Source organism: Fringilla coelebs (genome assembly GCF_963513975.1).
Source record: "Fringilla coelebs genome assembly, chromosome: 3".
Taxonomy (NCBI): Eukaryota; Metazoa; Chordata; class Aves; order Passeriformes; family Fringillidae; genus Fringilla; species Fringilla coelebs.
In genome coordinates, this window is record NC_140030.1 from 93,149,112 (window position 1) to 93,168,081 (window position 18,970).

Genomic DNA, 18,970 nt, shown 5'->3' on the forward strand with positions numbered 1-18,970 from the left:
CCGTCCGTCCCCGCCGCAGGTGCGCGGCCGCCGCCACCTTCCCGCGGGGACGGGGCGGGGCGACCCTAACCCCCCCGCGCTCCCCTCTCCTCTCTCCCCGCTCCTGCCAAGTTCTCCCCGTCCCCCCCGTCCGTCCCAAGGAGCCTCCCGATTGGGCGCCGGGCCGGGCCCACGTCACTCCGAGTGTGACGTCTAGTCTTCCTGTTTCCTTCAGCTGTGTCTTAAAGTAAATCTTGTGGCGGTGCGGAGCGCTGCTCGGCTCGGCCAGCCCAGCCCAGCCCTGCCCAGCCCTGCCCCGCGCCGCTCCCGCCGCCCCCGCTCCGCGCCCGCCGCTCCGCTCCGCTCCGCTCGGCGCCCGCAGCCCCGCGGCCGCTGCCCGCCCGCGCTCCCGCCCGCGCTCGCCCTCCCCCGCGCGATTATCATATTCATCAGCGGCGGGGCTGCCGGCTGCGCGCGCGTGTCCGCGTGTGCGTGTGTGCGTGTGCGGGGCGCGTGTGGTGTGTGTGCATGTGCGTGTGCGTGTGCGTGTCGCCCTTTCTCTCGTTCCACCGGCAAAAAAAAAAAGCGAGGCTCAGTTTCGTCGCCTTTGCACCGAGTAAGTACCCGCTCCCCCTCCGCGCCCCCTCCGTCCCTCCCCGCTTTCTCGGCCTTTTCAGGTCTTTCGGGGTTTTTTTAATTTTTTTTTTTTTAATCCCAAAATTCGCACTTGCTTGGGCTGCTCTAAATGGTCCGGGGGGAGGGGGGCGGTGATGAAATCCCCAGCAAAATATTGATCACCGTTATCAAACCTGTGCTTCTTTTTCCAGGGGGCAAAATTGCAGTGACTTTATTAGCTGAGTAGTTTTAATTCCCCGGTAGATAAAGCGGTAAGGATTTGTGAGCGGTAAGGAGCCCGATGGAGCGCTCACCGTAGCCTGCCCAGGGCTGAAGAGTAAGTGACCTGCTCGTTGTTAGGTGATCCTCCCCCCCTTCCCCTTCGCTCTCTCGCTGCCACCTTTTGTGGACCGCTCTTTATTTTATTCCGTGGGTTGGAGGGCAATTTTACGGGGACGGAAAGCGCAGCGAGTATTTGGCTTCTTGTTGTTGTTCCGAGCTTCTTTCTCCCCCCGTCCCCGCCGAAGTTCCCCATCCCCGCTTTAAACTCCTGCTCCGCTCCTCCGAGCCTCCTCTTTGTCCTGTTTATTATAGCTGCCTTGCTTTTTGTCTCTTCCAATTTGCCTGTCATTTGCATGTCGCTACTTCTCCTTTTTAACCCAAGCCGGGAAGGACAGGGACTTTTTATTCTTACTCTTCTTACCCTTGCAATTACTTTTTCATTTCCAAGCGTGGGACGAGCTGCGAATGGTGGAAATGTATAGAAAATGGGATTTGAGTGGTAGGTAGCGAGCACATGAGAAGAGATCAAATGCAAGTCGCGGGATAAGAGCCTTGATCTGGGAAAAGATTAGGATTATTGGTACTTTCTATTTGTTTGGTTGTTGTTTGTTGATTTTTTTTCCTCCGAGGGGGATTTAATTCTTTCTTAGCCGTTGATGGAGATCTTTCTTGGCTTTTTCGATTTTCTGTTTAGCGGCTGAGTGACCCGGCTCACTTTGCCATGTGTTTGCACGGAGTTAAAGCGCAGGAGGGAGCGGTGTTGGGGGGCGTGGGGCCTGCGCGGAGGGGGCGCGCAGGGCAGCGCTGGGGGGGCGCGGCCCGGGCTGGGGGGGCGCCGAGATCGCGAGGCCCGACAGGAGCGGGTGGCCCGACGGGCTCCGGACCACAGCTCCCCGGCACCGGGCACTCCGCGGGGGCGGAGCGGGGCCGCCGCCGGGCCCGCGGCTCTTTGCAGAGAGGGAGAAAGTTGCGCGGACCCCCGCGGTCCCTGCGCGGCGTCTGGTGGGGCAGGGCAGCGCCGCGGGCCGGGGCAGGTGCGCGGGGCGCTGCGGGCAGGTGCGGGGCGCTGCGGGCAGGTGCGCGCCGGGGGGGCGGCTGCAGAGAGGGACTGGGGGGTCCCTGTGCCGGGAGAGCCGGGGCGGCGGGGTCAGCGGCGGGAAGCGGCGCGGGATCAGTGTCCGCGGACCGTGCGGGGGGCGCGGGAGGCACGGCCGAGGCGGGATGGAGCTCCCCGAGGGGCCAGCGTCGCGTCCTTGTGGTTGTGCCCCGGCCGCGGAAGAGCAGGTACGCGGGATATTAACTTAATGTCTTTGACAAAGTAGGGAATTTCAGTCAGGGCTGACAAGGGACAGGGCTGCAGACTAGAGGTGCCCTTGAATGTCGGGCAAAAGTTGCGAGGACGAGCTTTGGAAAGCCGCTAGTTTCCCACAGGTCCCGAGCGCTCAGCAGAGCCCGTGGTGTTCCTGGCTGTATGGCGAATGTCACCCCTAACCCATCATCCGGGTCTGGGGACGGGTGGGGAGCACGTGGAACGCATCCACGCATCTGTGGCCATAGCGTGGTGGCAGAAGGTGTCGTGTTGTTGAGTGCAGGACACAGAAACATGTTTGTGTCACCGTGAGGTGTAAAAGCTCAGATTATTTGTCACTTCCATTGCCTGTAGAGGTTTGGCAATATGCAGGATGAATTATGCGGAGGCAGTTTCCTTAGCCGTAGATTTGCATGTGGTACATATCCTTTATGTCTTCTTCTCACAGTTTTTCTCTGAGTTGCCATCAATCACTTTAAGTTTACGACCACTGCAGCTCATTTTGCGTTTATTTTATCTGCTTTTCGTCCAGAGCTTACCTTTAGCAGCAATATCACATTCTGTGAAATGTTTATTAATACTCAAGGGTAGACAGAGTATCAACATTTCAGGAGTTGAACTGTGATAAAAAGTACAAAGTATATACTTTTCACTAACAGCTCCCTATTAAATTATTCTGTAAAGTATCCTGCGTTCGCTGAATGGCACTGTCGGTATATACAGTTGTCTGCTGAACTCTGAGGCCTCTCAGTTTATATAACTTAACTCTTTTATGATTGCTTGATAAATTGAGATGTTCATAAGAATGGACACATTTTCAAATTGAAAAGTTTAATTTGATTCAGGCCAGAATTGTAAATGCTGCAATTTGTAGTCGCTAAATAGTGATTTATTCTGACTCAAAGTGCAGCCTAACTGCTAAATTAAGTAATTTAAGAATCGTGATGTAATGACATCGCGTAGCATGGAAAAAATAGTATATTGGAAAACTTGGGCTGAATTCAGAGTAGGAATCTTGAGAACCTTTCAGTATTGTCTCTACACAGAGGCCATGTGAATTATTTTGTTCATGATCAGTGAAATAACAACTGGCTTGAGAGGAGGAAAATGTTTTCAGTTTTCTACTTTGAGCAGCTTGATTTCTTTTTCTCATTCAAAAGATCTGTTTCCTCAAGCGGTGCTGAGCACGGCTACATGATGGAGGGCCCTGCATCTCCCCAGTTTAAAGGCCTGAACTAATGAGATGCCGAATCCCTCCTGTTACTGAGCTCTGTAGTTGATGGGAATTGCGGATGTTTGGCATTCATAGGAATTGCTGAATACCTTGCTCTATTGGGCCCTGGGTATCACCAGGTTCATAAAACAAGGGTTGCTTTTTCCTTAAAGGTTAAAGAGCAGCAGCATAATTTTGAAGCAAATCAGGCGCTGATTTTTGCTGCTGCTTCTTCTTATGGAGAAATCCTGGCAAAGTAGTTTTTTACTGCCCAAATAGTTCCTCATCCTTACTGCCTTGTTTCTAATTCCTTGATACAGGTCTCGGCTAAGGGAGTTGGATAATCTTTTCTCCCAAGGAAACTTGTGTTAGAACTGTACAGAAAGGTAGTACTTTCTCCCAAGGAAGCTTGTGTCAGAGCTGTGCAAAAAGGTAGCACTTTCTCATTAGTGGCTGATGTGATTTTAGCACTGAACAGATATGGTGAACAGATGTCATCTGTTCTTCAAATTTTAGCTGTGGTTTTGTGCATGAAATGCTGTTGACTAGAATAATTTTCATCCTGTTCTTCCTGGCTGATTCTGGCAAAGCCATACCCTGTGTAGTGCGTTAGAGTGTAAGATCTAAGTATTTCTATTAGCAGAAGCATGTTAAATTTCTTGCGTGGTATCGGCATAATGGGCTGACATGAAGCAGGCAGACTCTGGACCAACAAAAGTAGTCAGCTTGTGAAAAGGTGGGAACGATTTCAGCTGTATAAACTGATATCTCCTTGAATTCATCCAAGCATATCCATCAAGTTCAGCACTCTTGTGCTGTGTATTAATGGCTGTTCAGGTTAGGCTAGGGTTCTTCAAAGGGGCTGACGAGGGCACGTTTGAATTTACATCTCCTTTGCATCCCGTAGGTGTTTGAATTAATCTAGGAAAAAATGACCAACATCTTTTTAGATCAAGATGAGTTAACACAATTGATTACAAAAATTGATTTTTAATAGTGAGTATGGTTAAATACCTGACATCATACTCATTTTGACAAACCATTCTAGCCAAAGGTTTGGTAACAGCAACTCTTTGAGACTTAGAAATTAATCTGTTTCCATTTTAAATGTCAATGCATATCAAATGGATACGAAATAAACCCATGTCTGTAGCTGCTGTGCTGTTAAGAGGTTATTCATAGCTACATTGTAATCATATCTCCTTAAACAAAAGATTTGAAAGTAAATTTGTAAATGAAATACTACTGCTATATTTATGGATGGACATAGAAAGCGCTGAGGTCCTTGGTATGATTTTTAATTCCATCGGCGTGGAAAACGTTTGGTTTCTGAGGAAGCCACATTGTGCGAGTTGAGGCTGGAGATGTGGCCGGTGAATTTAACAAAAACTACACCTGGCATGCGAGGAGAATCCAAAGCGATGCATAAACCAAATTTAGCCTTCACAAATATAAAACTCTACAATTCGGAAAGAAATGGTGCTTCTGGAGATTTCTACGTAGATCTTGACAACCAAAGCCTATCTTGCCAGCTCTGTTTTTCTGGAGAGCTGGGCAGAGACTTTAGATGTATAAAATAGAGTTTCGAGACAATGTGCAGCCAAAGTACTGGTGACTGTCTAAAGGACGCACACTTCCTAATTATTTCTCCCCCTCCCCAAGATTTCCTTATTTATTCAGTTCTAATCTAATCAGTCTTGAATTCTGCCTGTTGTGGCTGGGATTTTGCATCCCGCTCTACGTGCCATTCCACTCCCCTTGAGGTGCAAATTGGTTTTGGTCCTCAGAGAATGAAATATTAACTGGCCATTCAATACCCATTCTGTTTTGTCAGGCTAAAGTAGAACTATTTCTCATATTTAAGCCGAAAGGCACGTAAGCCTTAAAGCTGGCAGCCTGGCTGGCTCAGGATAACAGCAGGGCAAATGGGAGATGTTGCTTAATACCCAGGTTAAGTGTACGATAACTCCGATGCTTTCAGCTCCCGTCGAGGGAAGGAGGGGACACGGCTCTGGAGCACCTCCTGCCACATGTTTGCGGTGGCAGGAACAGGCTGTGGAGCAGCGGCTGGTGCGGGGGCTTGGGGAGGGAAATGGACACTGGGGAGGAAGGATGCATGGCAATGACCTTCCAACCTGGCGCAGGACAGCCTATTTCCTGAGCTGCTGACTCAAGGGTACAGCAAGCCCTCCCCATGTGTGTCCTTGGTTGGGATTGGGCAAGAGAGAGGGAAACCGTGGTCAGGCACCTCGAATTTTCTGGGAAAAGTGCAAAACTTGTAACCTGACATGAGGTTTCTGGTGTGTGTCTGGGAACGCATTGCTGGCTCTCAATCAAGCATAGCTTGACTGCAGAAAAGGAAGGAAAAACGTGAAGGTTTTCAGTGTTGGTGGGTTTTGTTTGTGGTTTGTTTGCCTTTCCTGTTGGCAGGTATTACCTTTATGGTAGATGCCTTCAGAGTATCTTAGGTGAAATAAGCAGGAGCTCTTTCAGTTGTCTTCCAATTAGCTTAGATCTCTTTCAAATGAACACCACTGGACTGAAAGGTCAAACTCAGCCCTGACTTATTCTGTGCCAGTGCCTTGGCCAGTTCTTTACAGAAACAGCCCTACTGATATTCCTCAGGTTTTTGGGGTTTTTTTGGTGATGGTCTAATTGTAAGGCCTAATTCTACCCCCTGAAAAGCTCCATTTGCATCAGTTGGGAGAAAGCAGGAGACAGTCTTTTACAAGCTGCCAAGCAGGGCCTGACCCTACCCCTCACACATAACAGGATTTTGGTATCCCTGGACTCCAGGGGCGTTGCTTGGAGGGTGGGATGCTCCTTGGTGTGCAGGTGGCAGAATTGGGCCCCTGCAACAGAAATCCTTGTTATTTTATTATTTTCATCATGAGGTAACCAAACTTAACTCGCTTAATGTACTCTTTGATAAGAAAACATCTCTGAAGACAGTGACCTGATAATAGGTCAAGGTGTTTGGATTTTGCATCTGAATTAATGATATTTTTTGGATTTAATATATTTTTTATCATTCTTTGCTCTCCTGTAAGCAAGGAACCAGTAACATAAACAAACATCATGTCCCTTGCTTAGCTCTCTCTGACACCAGATCTCTGAAAATTCTTTTAGTACATCCAGAATACATGAGCACAGGCTGCAAAATAAACATAATGTTTCTAAGTATTAAAAGCTGGTTTATTTTTTTTCATCCTGGTTGCAAACTAAGCATTGACTACTGTCTTGATTTTGGGATTTTACAGATTATTTCATGCTGAAATTATGCCTATTTGCATGGATAGTCATTCTTTAAAACTAGCCACAGATGCAGTCCTAGGGAGCACGTAGATGTTTTTACAGGTGAACCGAAAGAGATGGGAGCAATTCCAAAAAGTCTGCATGCTGCCTTTGGCAATATACCCTGTTATTGTGAAGACTGTGCTCTGTTAAGCAAATGTAAAGTTTAATATTAGATAAGCGTTGCATGAAAAATATTTTAATTTTCCTCAGTGTTAAATTTTAAGAAACAGGAAACAGTGTCTAATGCTTTATGTGCAATGTGAGTTTAGCATCACTAGTTAATAAGTCACAAATTATGTCAAGAGCCTTTTACAAAATGCAAGGAAGTGTGTTATCTTTTTGTGCTGTGTTCCTGGGAAACAATGAGAGTTCATATAAAGAGAAGGTATCTTCTTTTCTCACGCAGCTGATTGATGTTATTTCTTTCATCTTTCCATATTTTTTCTCATCTTTTCTGCATGTCACAGGAAATAAGATTCTGTGTATTCAAAATGCTCCACGTAAGAAGGGCTTCACTGGGCATTTGAGATATTGTTCTTGGAGATTTTTCTAAAGCACAGAGATGTGACACTGAACATGTCTCATTTCTGCTATGCAAAAAATTTAACATCATGTATGAAATACAGAATCTTCAGCCTCTGGTAGCAGGGCTTGCTTTGAGAATGTAAGTTGTGAAAAGAGAAGGAATGTATGGGGAATTCAAAACACTGTTGTGGCTCGTCAGTGTACGTACGAGCCTGTGCTAACGAACTACATTTTGGCCTTTATTTGATCACATCTCGGTAAATAGTATAATACTGGTCATAAAATATTTTAATGCATTTTTGCTTTGCTGAATAAATGTTTCCCTAATGATTTAAGAGGGGGGATTTTTTTTCCCCAGTGTAAGCGTCTGTTATTTTTTTGCCTTTCACATACACATATACCATCCTTCCTACAATTATTTGAAAGTTGTTTTTGTAACCTTTGAAGGTTTATTTACCAGTTTTGCCTCTCTAAAAAGCAAAACTGCAAGTGCATTTTTTACATTGCAATTGAATTTTTTTTAATCCAAATTTTATACAATTTCTTGTTTTAACAATAAATCTTAAATAAGGAATACTTTCATCTTCTTTTGTAACATGTATCTCAATGCCCTAAATTTAATCAATTGGTTGTCAGAGGCTGTGTTCTTCTAATCTACTCTTTCTTCTGAAGATAAACAGTATCATTTTAGGCATTTGTGCAAGAGAATCATATTACTGGTGCTTAAGCAGTTTTTGCTTTTTTAAATCTTAATCCATCTTAAACCAGTGGAGCAGAAATATTTAAAAATGTTTCATTTCAAGCAGAGTGCATAATAAATTGCAATAATTGTAATGTGCCATAAATCCCAGAGCCTATGCATTTTGCATTTTATTCAGGATTGAGGTCAGGAAATTTGGAGAAATTTAAAGAAAATGATTCATCAGTCCTTTTGTTCTGTTGGCCAGGGTCCCAGGATTCTTGAGCTGAGCCCAGCTGACAAGCTTTTGAAGATGGCACAATAACAGTCCAGTGATGCCTGACCATGACAGCACAGCCCTCTTAAGCAGGCAAACCAAGAGAAGAAGAGTTGACATTGGAGTGAAAAGGACGGTAGGGACAGCATCTGCATTTTTTGCAAAGGCAAGAGCAACGTTTTTTAGTGCCATGAATCCCCAAGGTTCAGAGCAGGATGTCGAGTATTCAGTAGTGCAGCATGCAGATGGGGAAAAGTCAAATGTACTCCGCAAGCTGCTGAAGAGGGCGAACTCATATGAAGATGCCATGATGCCTTTTCCAGGAGCAACCATAATTTCCCAGCTGTTGAAAAATAACATGAACAAAAATGGTGGCACGGAGCCCAGTTTCCAAGCCAGCGGTCTCTCTAGTACAGGCTCAGAAGTACATCAGGAGGATGTATGCAGCAACTCTTCAAGAGACAGCCCCCAAGAGTGTCTTTCCCCTTTTGGCAGGCCAACTATGAGCCAGTTTGATGTGGATCGGTTATGCGACGAGCACCTGAGAGCTAAACGCGCCCGGGTTGAGAATATAATTCGAGGTATGAGCCATTCCCCCAGTGTGGCATTAAGGGGCAATGAAAACGAGAGAGAAATAGCTCCGCAGTCCGTCAGTCCCCGAGAAAGTTACAGAGAAAACAAACGCAAGCAAAAGCTGCCGCAACAGCAGCAGCAGAGTTTCCAGCAGCTGGTTTCGGCGAGGAAGGAGCAGAAGCGAGAGGAGCGCAGACAGCTGAAGCAGCAGCTGGAGGACATGCAGAAGCAGCTGCGCCAGCTGCAGGAGAAGTTCTACCAGATCTACGACAGCACCGACTCTGAAAATGATGAAGATGGCAACCTGTCTGAAGACAGCATGCGCTCGGAAACCATGGACGCGAGAGCCGGCGACTCTGTCGGCAGGTCGGACAACGAGATGTGCGAGCTGGACCCCGGGCAGTTCATCGACCGGGCGCGGGCCCTCATCCGGGAGCAGGAGGTAGCGGAGAACAAGCCAAAAAGAGAAGGTCCTAAGGAGAAGGAGCAAGGGCCAAACGCCTTCCACCCCGAAGGCAAACACTTGGCTGAGACCCTCAAGCAGGAGCTGAACACCGCCATGTCGCAAGTTGTGGACACGGTGGTCAAAGTTTTCTCATCCAAGCCCTCCCGCCAGCTTCCTCAGGTCTTCCCGCCCCTCCAGATCCCGCAGGCGAGGTTCGCCGTCAACGGCGAGAACCACAACTTTCACACGGCCAACCAGCGCCTGCAGTGCTTCGGGGACGTCATCATTCCCAACCCCCTCGACACCTTCGGCAGCGTCCCCATGCCCGGCGCCACCGACCAAACCGAGGCGCTGCCCCTCGTCGTCCGCAAAAACTCCTCTGACCAATCGGCCTCGGCCCCGCCGGCCGGCGGCCACCACGCCTCCCTGCACCAGTCCCCGCTCTCGGCCACCGCCGGCTTCTCCACCTCCTCCTTCCGCCACCCGTTCCCGCTGCCCCTCATGGCCTACCCCTTCCAGAGCCCCCTGGGCGCCCCGTCGGCCTCCTTCCCGGGGAAAGAGCGCGCCTCCCCCGAATCCCTCGACCTGACCCGGGAGACCACCAGCCTGAGGACCAAGATGTCGTCGCACCACATGAACCACCACCCCTGCTCGCCGGCCCACCCCCCCAGCGCCGCCGAGGGCCTCTCCTTGTCCCTCATTAAGTCCGAGTGCGGCGACCTGCAAGACATGTCCGAAATCTCGCCCTACTCGGGAAGTGCAATATCCTTTTCCAAAGATGAGTGATAAGCGGCAGTGGCTGGTGGGAGAGGACGAGGGGCCGTGCTGGTGCCGGGGGGCTTCCCACAGGTGCTGCAGGAGCGGGGGGAGCTCACAGGGTGCTGGGGGGCGGCTTGGAGAGGCCAAATAAAACACGTGGTGTTGACCGACAGCACTCCTTCAGCAATGGTGTTCGCCTCAAAAAGCCACTGGCCCTCCCCCAGCCTTCAGTCTGCCTCGTGGGGTCAGGGAGGCGGCCAAACCCATGACCTGAGTGCCAGTGGGTTTCCCTGGGCTGCCAGATCTTTCCTCAGGCAGGGAGGTGATCGAGGGGGCATCGCCCTCAGCCAAAAGCCATTCCAGCTACGGCCAGGCCACCTCTTCTCCCTGCCCTGGCAGACCAGTGCACCGTCCCTGTTAATGGTGTCGTGGCTGGGGCTCGCAGAGAGCCACGGTCCGGTCGTCTGTGAGAGTTCAGCTCTCAAGTGCATAAGGGAAACGAGGCACAAAAGACACAGGTACTGATATATTCAGGCTGCATCAAGTTCTTTCCCCCACCCAGAGGTCTGTTCCTCAGCCCTTGTGCAGCTGCCTGCTATGCATGATTAACCTCTGTTCAGCCATACACAGAAATCTTTTGTCCTAACATACACAAAGCAAATTATTTTGGAAAGCCAGAGAGAACAATTAAATATAAAACTTCAGCTGTATTAAATTTACAGGACACTTCCCCTGCTTAAAAAAAAAAAAAAGATGATAATAAAATCTCTCATTTTAGCTCAATAGCAGGCTTTAGTTAGAGTGACAAATCCATCTCTGCCTTTATTTAGGCATAGCCAGACGTAGTAATCATCTTTTTTTTTTCTTCTTTTTTTTCCCCTGGAAACTAGTACTAGGGTTTTTTTGGGTTGGTTTTTCTTTTTTTTTTCTCTTTTAGCAGTAATACTTCCCAGTCCTTCCATCTTTTCCCATAATGTGCTTTTTCGTCAAAAGGTTTTGCTTCCAGGTAAAGTTGTATTGAAAGCCAATAAAATAACATGTCTATCCCATGCTAAAATTGAGGATTTTGCATGAAGAGTAGATGAATAATTTTTCCCAGTTCCAAGACCGCAGCAGAAGGCAACAGTGCCAGCACCCAGCCTTAGATGCACGCATCTAATTTCGCTCCCAAGACGATGAAAGTAATAGCAACAGAATAGCTCTGCCCCTCTCTGGGTAACAGTAGCAATGGTGAGGAACTTGTCCCCTTTGGAGAGGTATCCTGTGGAGGCAGGTGCCCGAGGGTGTGCTTTTTCACTGGGTATCTACTCATCAATCACTCTGGTGGTTTTAGAATAATTCAACCACATCTTCTATAGACTTGGTAAATCCTTGGTGGGGGGGGTGCTCTCAGGGCTCTCGATCTGCTGATTACCTGGATTCCCTTACCCTTCTCTGGTAGTGGGCACCACTGGGACAAGGCAGGTGCTGCAGGTCCAAAGCCCATTACCACCACTCTTTGATCCAACTTGGGTCTAGTCTGGGTCAGGATTGGTGCTGTCTAACCTGTGTGAATAGTCCCATTTCTCTAGGGGAAAACGTTTTGTGTTGGAGAGCACCTTCTTTAGGTGCTGGTGTTTTTGGGAACCAGCTGGTAGTGGATGTGGTGTTTGAGGTACTCCTCCCCAGAAAATGATCTTGTTGGTAGCAGGGAAATCTTCTCCTCACTGTCTACATTGTAAGGCAAAAGAGGAGGCAGTCTAGGAGCAACATCACCCAGAGGTGGCCCCAATTACCTGGGGAGCTCCAAACCAAAGATCTCTCCTGCATATTGAAATGCAAGTGCAGTGCTTGGAAAGCAGTCCTGAGGTCAACAGGAGAGGCAGCTGAGGGCAAGGCTCAGGCCAGGGCAATTAATTTCTACCAAACAGTACAGTGGCATACTAATTGTTTTCTGTATTAAAGTATTCTCCCATCCTGGGAGAGCAGTGAGGAGAGGAGAAATATGCCAAGAGTGGGAACTAGGAGTAGTTCTAGGGCTGCACTTGATCCTTGCCACCCGTGGAGCATCTCTTCCCCACCCCTCCCATTTCCCCCCTTTCTGCTGCCTATTCTCACTGATTCTCGCTAATGGAGCTTGTTGCTTCTGCTGAAACAGGGGTGCAAGAGTCCCCTGCTGCTCCAAGGCATAGCCAGGAGAAATGCCTGGTGCTGCAGTGATCCCTTTTCTTTTTCACTGCCCTGCTTCTTTCCCTGCCATCGGGAAAGCACTCTGACTTTCCCACCTAGGCGCTAGTGCAGACTGCAGTTTGTTCTGGGTTTAGATACAGGCCAGATTTATTAAATAACGCTTCTACATGTGTACCCTGGTACACAGCTCAGCTGTAGGAATGGATGTTTTTTTTCTAGCAGCAGCTCATGTGTCCAGGTAGCTTACAATTTTCCAGGGGAAGGCATGGTGTGGAGGTTGTTTTGTTTCTGGTCAATTCTGTCATGGTACTTTTATTTTACATGGTTGAATGTGCATGTATAGGAAATATATTTCTTGAAAGAAGCAGATCTTTCTTCCCTGCAGAAAGTAACATCTGTTTTCCTGGACAATGAAGCCAGGATGAGAACATAAGACCAGCAGATACAGCCAAGTTCAGGTTTTAGTAGTAAGTTAAACACTAAACTAGCCTGGGTTTTGTTTTCTTGGATTTTTTTTTTTTCTAACCAACGGCTGTAAAATGTATCTGGTCATTCTTTGCTGAATTGCAGAAGGAAATGGTTAATGTTTGCGTATGTTGCTAAACAAGATAAGATGCACCTGCAGTCTGAATTCCCATCTTGGTCATGAATGCAGTCTGTATCTTTGCAAACTAATCTGTTTAATCAAATATTAAGTTTTATTCAAATTCAAAAAGAAACAGACAGCGAATTGTTTTTCTGCATGATCTTTCTTTGTCATGCATCCTCTTTGCATCTCAAGAAAAATAGCCTTGTTCAGTCGCAAAACATTTGCATAGATCAAAATTAAAGCACAACAGCAGTTTGTGTGCTGCTAAGACATCTGTAAAGGTGAAGAAGTTTAGCGTGTTCTCCCTGGCAGGAGAGTTTAGAAACATTAGTGCAACTTTCCACAATTTTATTTATTTTTAAACAGAATTCCAATCCAACTGGAATAAGTTTCAAAGTCCCAATATGTGAAAGCTATAATTAGTGAATTACAACATTTTGAAATGAGGAGTTATTACATCTGACTAGAATTAAACTAATTAAACTTAAAAAAAAAAAAAAAAGGGAGAGATTGTATAGCAAGCTGGATAACTCCGTGCTGTTGATAAAACCTGGGTGATGAATGGATGCTTTGCAGCCAGCCAGCCCTTCTTTGGAGGGGTTTGAAGATGCTCTGAGATGCAGTTATTTGGAGCTTTGCTGATTAAAAGTACCTGAGGTGTAACTTAAGGAGCAGCTTGGCTTTACTGCTGCAGATTTTTTTTACCTGATACAGCCTATTCTTACCACTTTCCCTTCAGCTCCAAGCATGCGTGGGCTAGAAAATCCTGTTAGAGCGTTTGTGGGGGCTCAGGCTGAGAGTAACAGGAGTGAAAGATCATCTCTGCTGAAAAATATTTTTGCAAAAGAGGAGCATTACCTGGAAGGAGGATTGAAGTGCAAATGAATCAAATGCTGTTCAGTGCCACCCCTGTGCTTCTCCTGTTAAAACACACGAGAGCTTGTATATGTTTTGTCCCCATATGTTTTGTCCCCAGTCTTTCACTTCCTATTTCTTAGGGCTTTGCCATTTTTCTGCTGCTGCTGTGTTAGGTGTGCTGTATAAACCCACAATGCTGAGACTCTCAAGTTGTTTGAACACTGCTTTAGGTTCAGCTGCAGTACACTGTTCCTCTGATCTTTTATGTTCCTGAGCAGATGTCTTTCATTAATTTATGGATTTATCATCTTTTCTTTCTCTCCTTTTTTTTTTCTTTCCTCTTTTTTTTTTTTTTTTTTTTTTTTTACACCTGGCAGCTGGCTCAAGTTTCAGCAGTTATTGTCTATTTTGCATTACCCATAGAATTGAATGTCATCTGTCTTCACAAAGCTATAGCTAAGAGAATTGAGGCAAGCCACACGAGCTGCTGGGACAGGGCTTGTTTGCGTTCCATTCGGCACCCCTCCTCCCTTTACCTCCTTAATATTTATTTGTGCTCGTTTTCTTTCCTGGCCTTGAATGGGGCTTAGCTCGTGTTCGGTACAGCTGTATGTTTACTGAATCTATTTCATCATGAGTCATTGTGCGTGTGTAAGTATCCTGGAAACAGCTAGTGCTTTCTTGGAAGAACAGTTGCTTTTCAGCCCAAGCACTTAAAAAAGGAAATTAAGCAATTGGTCAGTTCAGTTTTTTTCTTTTTTTTTTTCTTAAATAGCAATGGGTTATCTAATTCTTAGCTCTTAAGTCTGTCATTAACTATTTTTTGCTAGATTATTACAGATCGTATTTTTTATCACAGTAAAGTGTTAACCTTAGGATCAAGATATACAGATTTGTTGCATATTTGATATTACTTTAAGGCTGCCAAGTGCTTAAGAACAAGTATAATTTTAATAAAAAATGGATTGCTGGGAATTTGAGTCTCAGAGCATCTTTTAATACATGCTTCATTCAATATCAATATCCTCTGGCATTAGAGCAGAAAATATTTAAAAATCCTAAATGCAGAAGGAATCCAAATGCTGAGACAACTGTCTAATATGCTTAAATCCAGCAAATGTGAGAGGGTTTTTTTGAAGTTTAAGTCCATCTTGAGCTTGCATTGAAAGAGAATATACACCAAACCCGATGTTAACATGTTGTCGGCGTCAGAGGAATTGCAAATTAAGGAGACTCAGGATTACTTTTTTTTTCTCTCCTATTGGAGTTCCCCTTTGGACCCCCACTTTCCTGAAAGGATCACATAACAAAATGGATTTCTGGCATAGAAGTTTTGATTTGTCTAAAACTCTTATCACTGAGCAATAGGTGACAGCTTGCTACTATTATTTCACTTACGTATTTTGACAGATGGCACTGCAGAGTGTAATGCTCTTTTAGACTTCTCTATCAGTCTAATGGAGGTAACTGGAGGTTCTTTCAACTCTTCTCTTGGCACAAGAAGTATGTCAGTCATAAATTATCTTCTTTGTAATCATTAAGCATCTAAAACAAAATGCAAGTTCAGCTGAGCCGTTTTCCATGTACTTCCAGATAATAAGAGATTTTTAAACTAATATTGTCAATGCCTTTTTTTTTTTAAATGCTACATTTTTCTAATCTAAAAATGAACTTTGTAACTGAAATAAAGGGAGAGGGTTTTAGCAGATTTCAGGAATTAGGGAAAAGGGAATTTTGCTGAAAAAGCCTAGCTAATCATCAGTAGGCTGCTGATAAAAATTAGTCTGGGTTTCCCATCTCGAGGCCTGGAGTGGGATGTTCTGTGCTGACGTGCACCCGGCTGTAAGGCAGAAGAGGCACCTTGGCTGCAGTGCATCTGTCAACTTGGTTGACCTTCCCCCCGCCGTAAGGTGTGAACGGAGTGAAATTTTCAACAACTGTGTTTAGGAGAAACAGTCCTTAGAGAAGCTTCTGGGAAGAACCCTTAATTGACCTTGTGGGGGCCACATTGATTTTCTCCACGTGCATCTTCATTTCTGATAAATTATAAAGCCATTAATTTGCTGAGGAAATGGCAGGGCCAGCCTGCGGCACAGATGTGACCAGAGCCGTCCTAGCACGCAGTTCACAAAAGGGAGCCAAGAAGCTGGGAGAAAAATCAGCAAGCCGAGATTGTTATGGTTAGCTTCACATTCCCTTGGGAACTCTTTTAGTTGCTTCTGTTTACAGATCTAAAAGGTAATGATGTTTCCAGGATAAATAGGCTGCCTTATAGGGTAAGTGGCCATTTATTGATCTGCTAGCCCTCGTGTATTGATTGGTTAGCCCCAAATAGAGCTCCGTTCTCCAAGGAGTTAACTGTGTAAATCAGGAGGCGACAAGTTTGTGGCAGAGGGATTCAGCAGCCAAGGGGTTCTGCCTGCTACAAATTTCACTCTGATTTGCAGGCGAGCTACTGGAGCAAAGCAGCAGCAGGACTAGGGAGATCTGCCCGAAATATTAAAATTTATCGACACGAATGGAGCAGGTGAAATGTGCTGTCTGTGTAAAACTGTTCAAAATCATAAAGTGCCTGTGGTTGTCTTACATCCATTGGTTTTATTGTGTGCAAGCAGCACAACACTGAGGGGAAAAGAAGCTTTAGCTGGCATTGCAAAGGAGAAGGAGAAAAAAGCTGCCGATAAGTTTTCTGCAGCACATGCTTCCTGCATTTGTTCCCGTAGCAACAAGTGAACGTACATATGGTACACAAGCCCTAAACTTGCAAGGTCCCTGAGACCCAGCACCTAAACTGATAGGAAGCACAGGGTTAAAGTTACGTGGCCTCTCATCCCATGTTTGCCTGTTTTACAGAAAATTACAGCGCAGCCGTTCAGATGTTAATACTTTCTCCTGTGGTCTGGGGAACCACAGAGTGTTTAACGGGGCACTTTGCTAGCTCTGTACATTCAGAAACAGCTTTCTCAAGAAAAGAATTTTCCTTTACTAATTCAATCCTACATGCAGGAAGGCTTGTCACCGAATCACTTGAAAAAGGCCAAGCTCATGTTCTTTTACACCCGGTACCCAAGTTCCAATATGCTGAAAACCTACTTCTCAGATGTAAAGGTAAGAAAATCTCTTCCCCCCCCACACCCTTTCTCCTTACTGCATGCTCTATTTTCTCACAAAATGGTATTGTTTTATCATGTTGGAAATTAATAATATTTCTGGGTACATAAAGTTTACATCCTGACCTTATTCACTTGTTCTTCCTTGTGAGGTGTACCCTGCTTGTGCCTGGATGAGGAAAGGGGATGTTTCTAAATCTAAAAAAAAATTTGAAATTTTAAAGCAAAGTAAGGATAATTATTACAGTAAATTAAAGGGTCTTCATTATATATCCTATTAAAAAAGGAGATTTTTGTGGTGGTAGAAATGTACTTCCAAGAACATTTTGGAGCAGTTCTCAAGTACTCCCTCATTGTTTCATTTCGGTTGGTTTCCTCATATTTGTGCTTACATAAGCAGAGTGTAGAATCCCTTTCTTTCTGTCAAAAAGAAACAGTACATTGAAATTCTCCATGCAGAAGCTGCTTAAAAACAAAAGTGATGATTGTCTCTTATTTACAACTTAATTTGTTGTTGATGCAGAGTACACTGAGCATAAGGAGGATGAATAAAGTGACAGATTCAGGCCACATTATTCAAATGAGGATATGAAAGCTGTCGACATACAGCTGCATCCTCCCTCATTCTACAGAATATTAGGACCTCCTGATTTTTTTTTCTAAAAGTAATTGTTCCTTCACATCAACTTGATTTTGTGTTAATCATCTAAGTTTTTTTTTAAAAAACCCATAGATTGTGTTTTAATGATTATAATGGTATGCATGGTGTCATTATCTAAGTAACTTTATAAACATTACATTAGCTTAAATTAGTTTGTTACATATCGTTCCCTCCCTGCATGTCTCCCCCAAAACAAATTACAGAAATCCTTCTTTTAATCACTTTTGGGTTATGGTTTCTTCAGTCTTAGTGGGAGATTATCCCACAGGTTGTGAACTTGGCCCAGTTTCTGCTGATCAGTTTTCTTTGGTCAAGTTTCTTGGCAGTTTTTCCCTTTATTTTTTTTCATTTAATGTTGCTTGCACATCTCAATACGCTCCTGCCCCTCGCAGCCGTGTCCTTGGAGGTTCCTCTATTCAATGCCATGTGCTGAGCGGATGGTGACAACATTTATAAAAAGGAGGGGGGGAAGCAATACAGGCACTTCCTAGGCTAAATGGCTGGTCAAGAATCATTAAACACACACAAAAAAAGCTGCAAATGGTGCAGCGGGCCAAGTGGAGGGTTTGCTCTCAGAGTGGATCCACCTGGAATGGAAAAATCAGAGGGAGCGTTTCAGGCAACACTGCTCCGATGAGGTGCCACAGGCAGATGTAGAGCTGGCAGGGCTGCTCAGGAGGGTCTGCTCTGGGGCTACTCTGTGACTTTGCCCCTGCAAGTTCACACAGCCAGCTGTGCTCAAGTGGGGACATTTTTTTGCTGGCGTTTCTGCTTTATTTCTACTTTTTAGGAAGATACACGCTTGTGTGTATGTGTGCACACGGTGACTTTGTCTTCTGACAAAGTTGTGTAAAATACAGAAATTTACTTTAGTTCCACCTAACATTTATACAGCACCAGGAGAAACCCAAAAAGGCTTTACAAACCACCAGTTTGGGATGGAGTCATTTGTCCAAAACTGATTCCATCCACTTCCCCGGGGACACGTGACAGCCACACATGGTCAGCAGCACCAGAGAACCAGGGATGTAAATACTAGATGCACTAATCTTTTCTTGAGCTTTTCCATACCTTTAAATGCTTCAAAGCGCTTAGCATGTGTTTGCAGTTTCTAGAGCCAAAGGATGCTCCCCCTTTAGCCCACGTGCAGTCCCATTAGCTTCACCCCTCCTTCTTACGGAAACGAGAGGACATAATTTTGCTTAAATGGAGCCAGAACGTCCTTGTGGTTTAAGCAGGTGTCCCCTACCAGCGCCGATGGGGACAACTGCTTGCCCCTGGAAGGCTCTCATCCATGAGCTGAGAACACATATGTAAATAGGTACCCTAATGAGACGTTTCCATGTGCTGCGCTGGCCAAATGTTTGGTTCTGGAGATTGTGGCTGTATTAATAAAGACGTATGCGCAACGTGTAATACTTGAAGCAATCATATTTAATTTCATTACTAATTGCCCTTAAAAATGAAAAGAAACTGTATTAGCACAGTGATTTATTTCAGAAATTTAAATAGGAGAATAAAGCTTGGGAACAATTTGAATATCAGGGCCAGGCCCTCAGGGAAAGTAAATGCGTATCGCTGTGTTGGAACCAAAGAAGCTGCACTGATTTACACCAATTAAAAATTGGTG

General features: G+C 45.5%; 1 protein-coding gene across 5 annotated transcripts in view; it reads left to right on the forward strand.

The window, feature by feature from the left end:
* Window positions 1-323: 323 nt before the first annotated feature.
* The window catches only part of PROX1 (prospero homeobox 1), a 49,909-nt gene continuing 31,262 nt past the window's right edge, over window positions 324-18,970 (forward strand). For 2 of the 5 annotated variants that reach the window (XM_084203353.1, XM_084203357.1), the window contains exons 1-3: window positions 324-595; window positions 8,168-9,956; window positions 16,570-16,677. In XM_084203353.1, the coding sequence (XP_084059479.1) occupies window positions 8,235-9,956; window positions 16,570-16,677 (1,830 nt within the window). In that variant the 5' untranslated portion in view covers window positions 324-595; window positions 8,168-8,234. Of the gene's footprint in view, window positions 596-806; window positions 932-1,812; window positions 1,911-6,987; window positions 7,081-8,167; window positions 9,957-16,569; window positions 16,678-18,970 lie in introns of those variants that run through there. The other 3 variants (XM_084203354.1, XM_084203356.1, XM_084203355.1) reach the window with 3 other exon arrangements.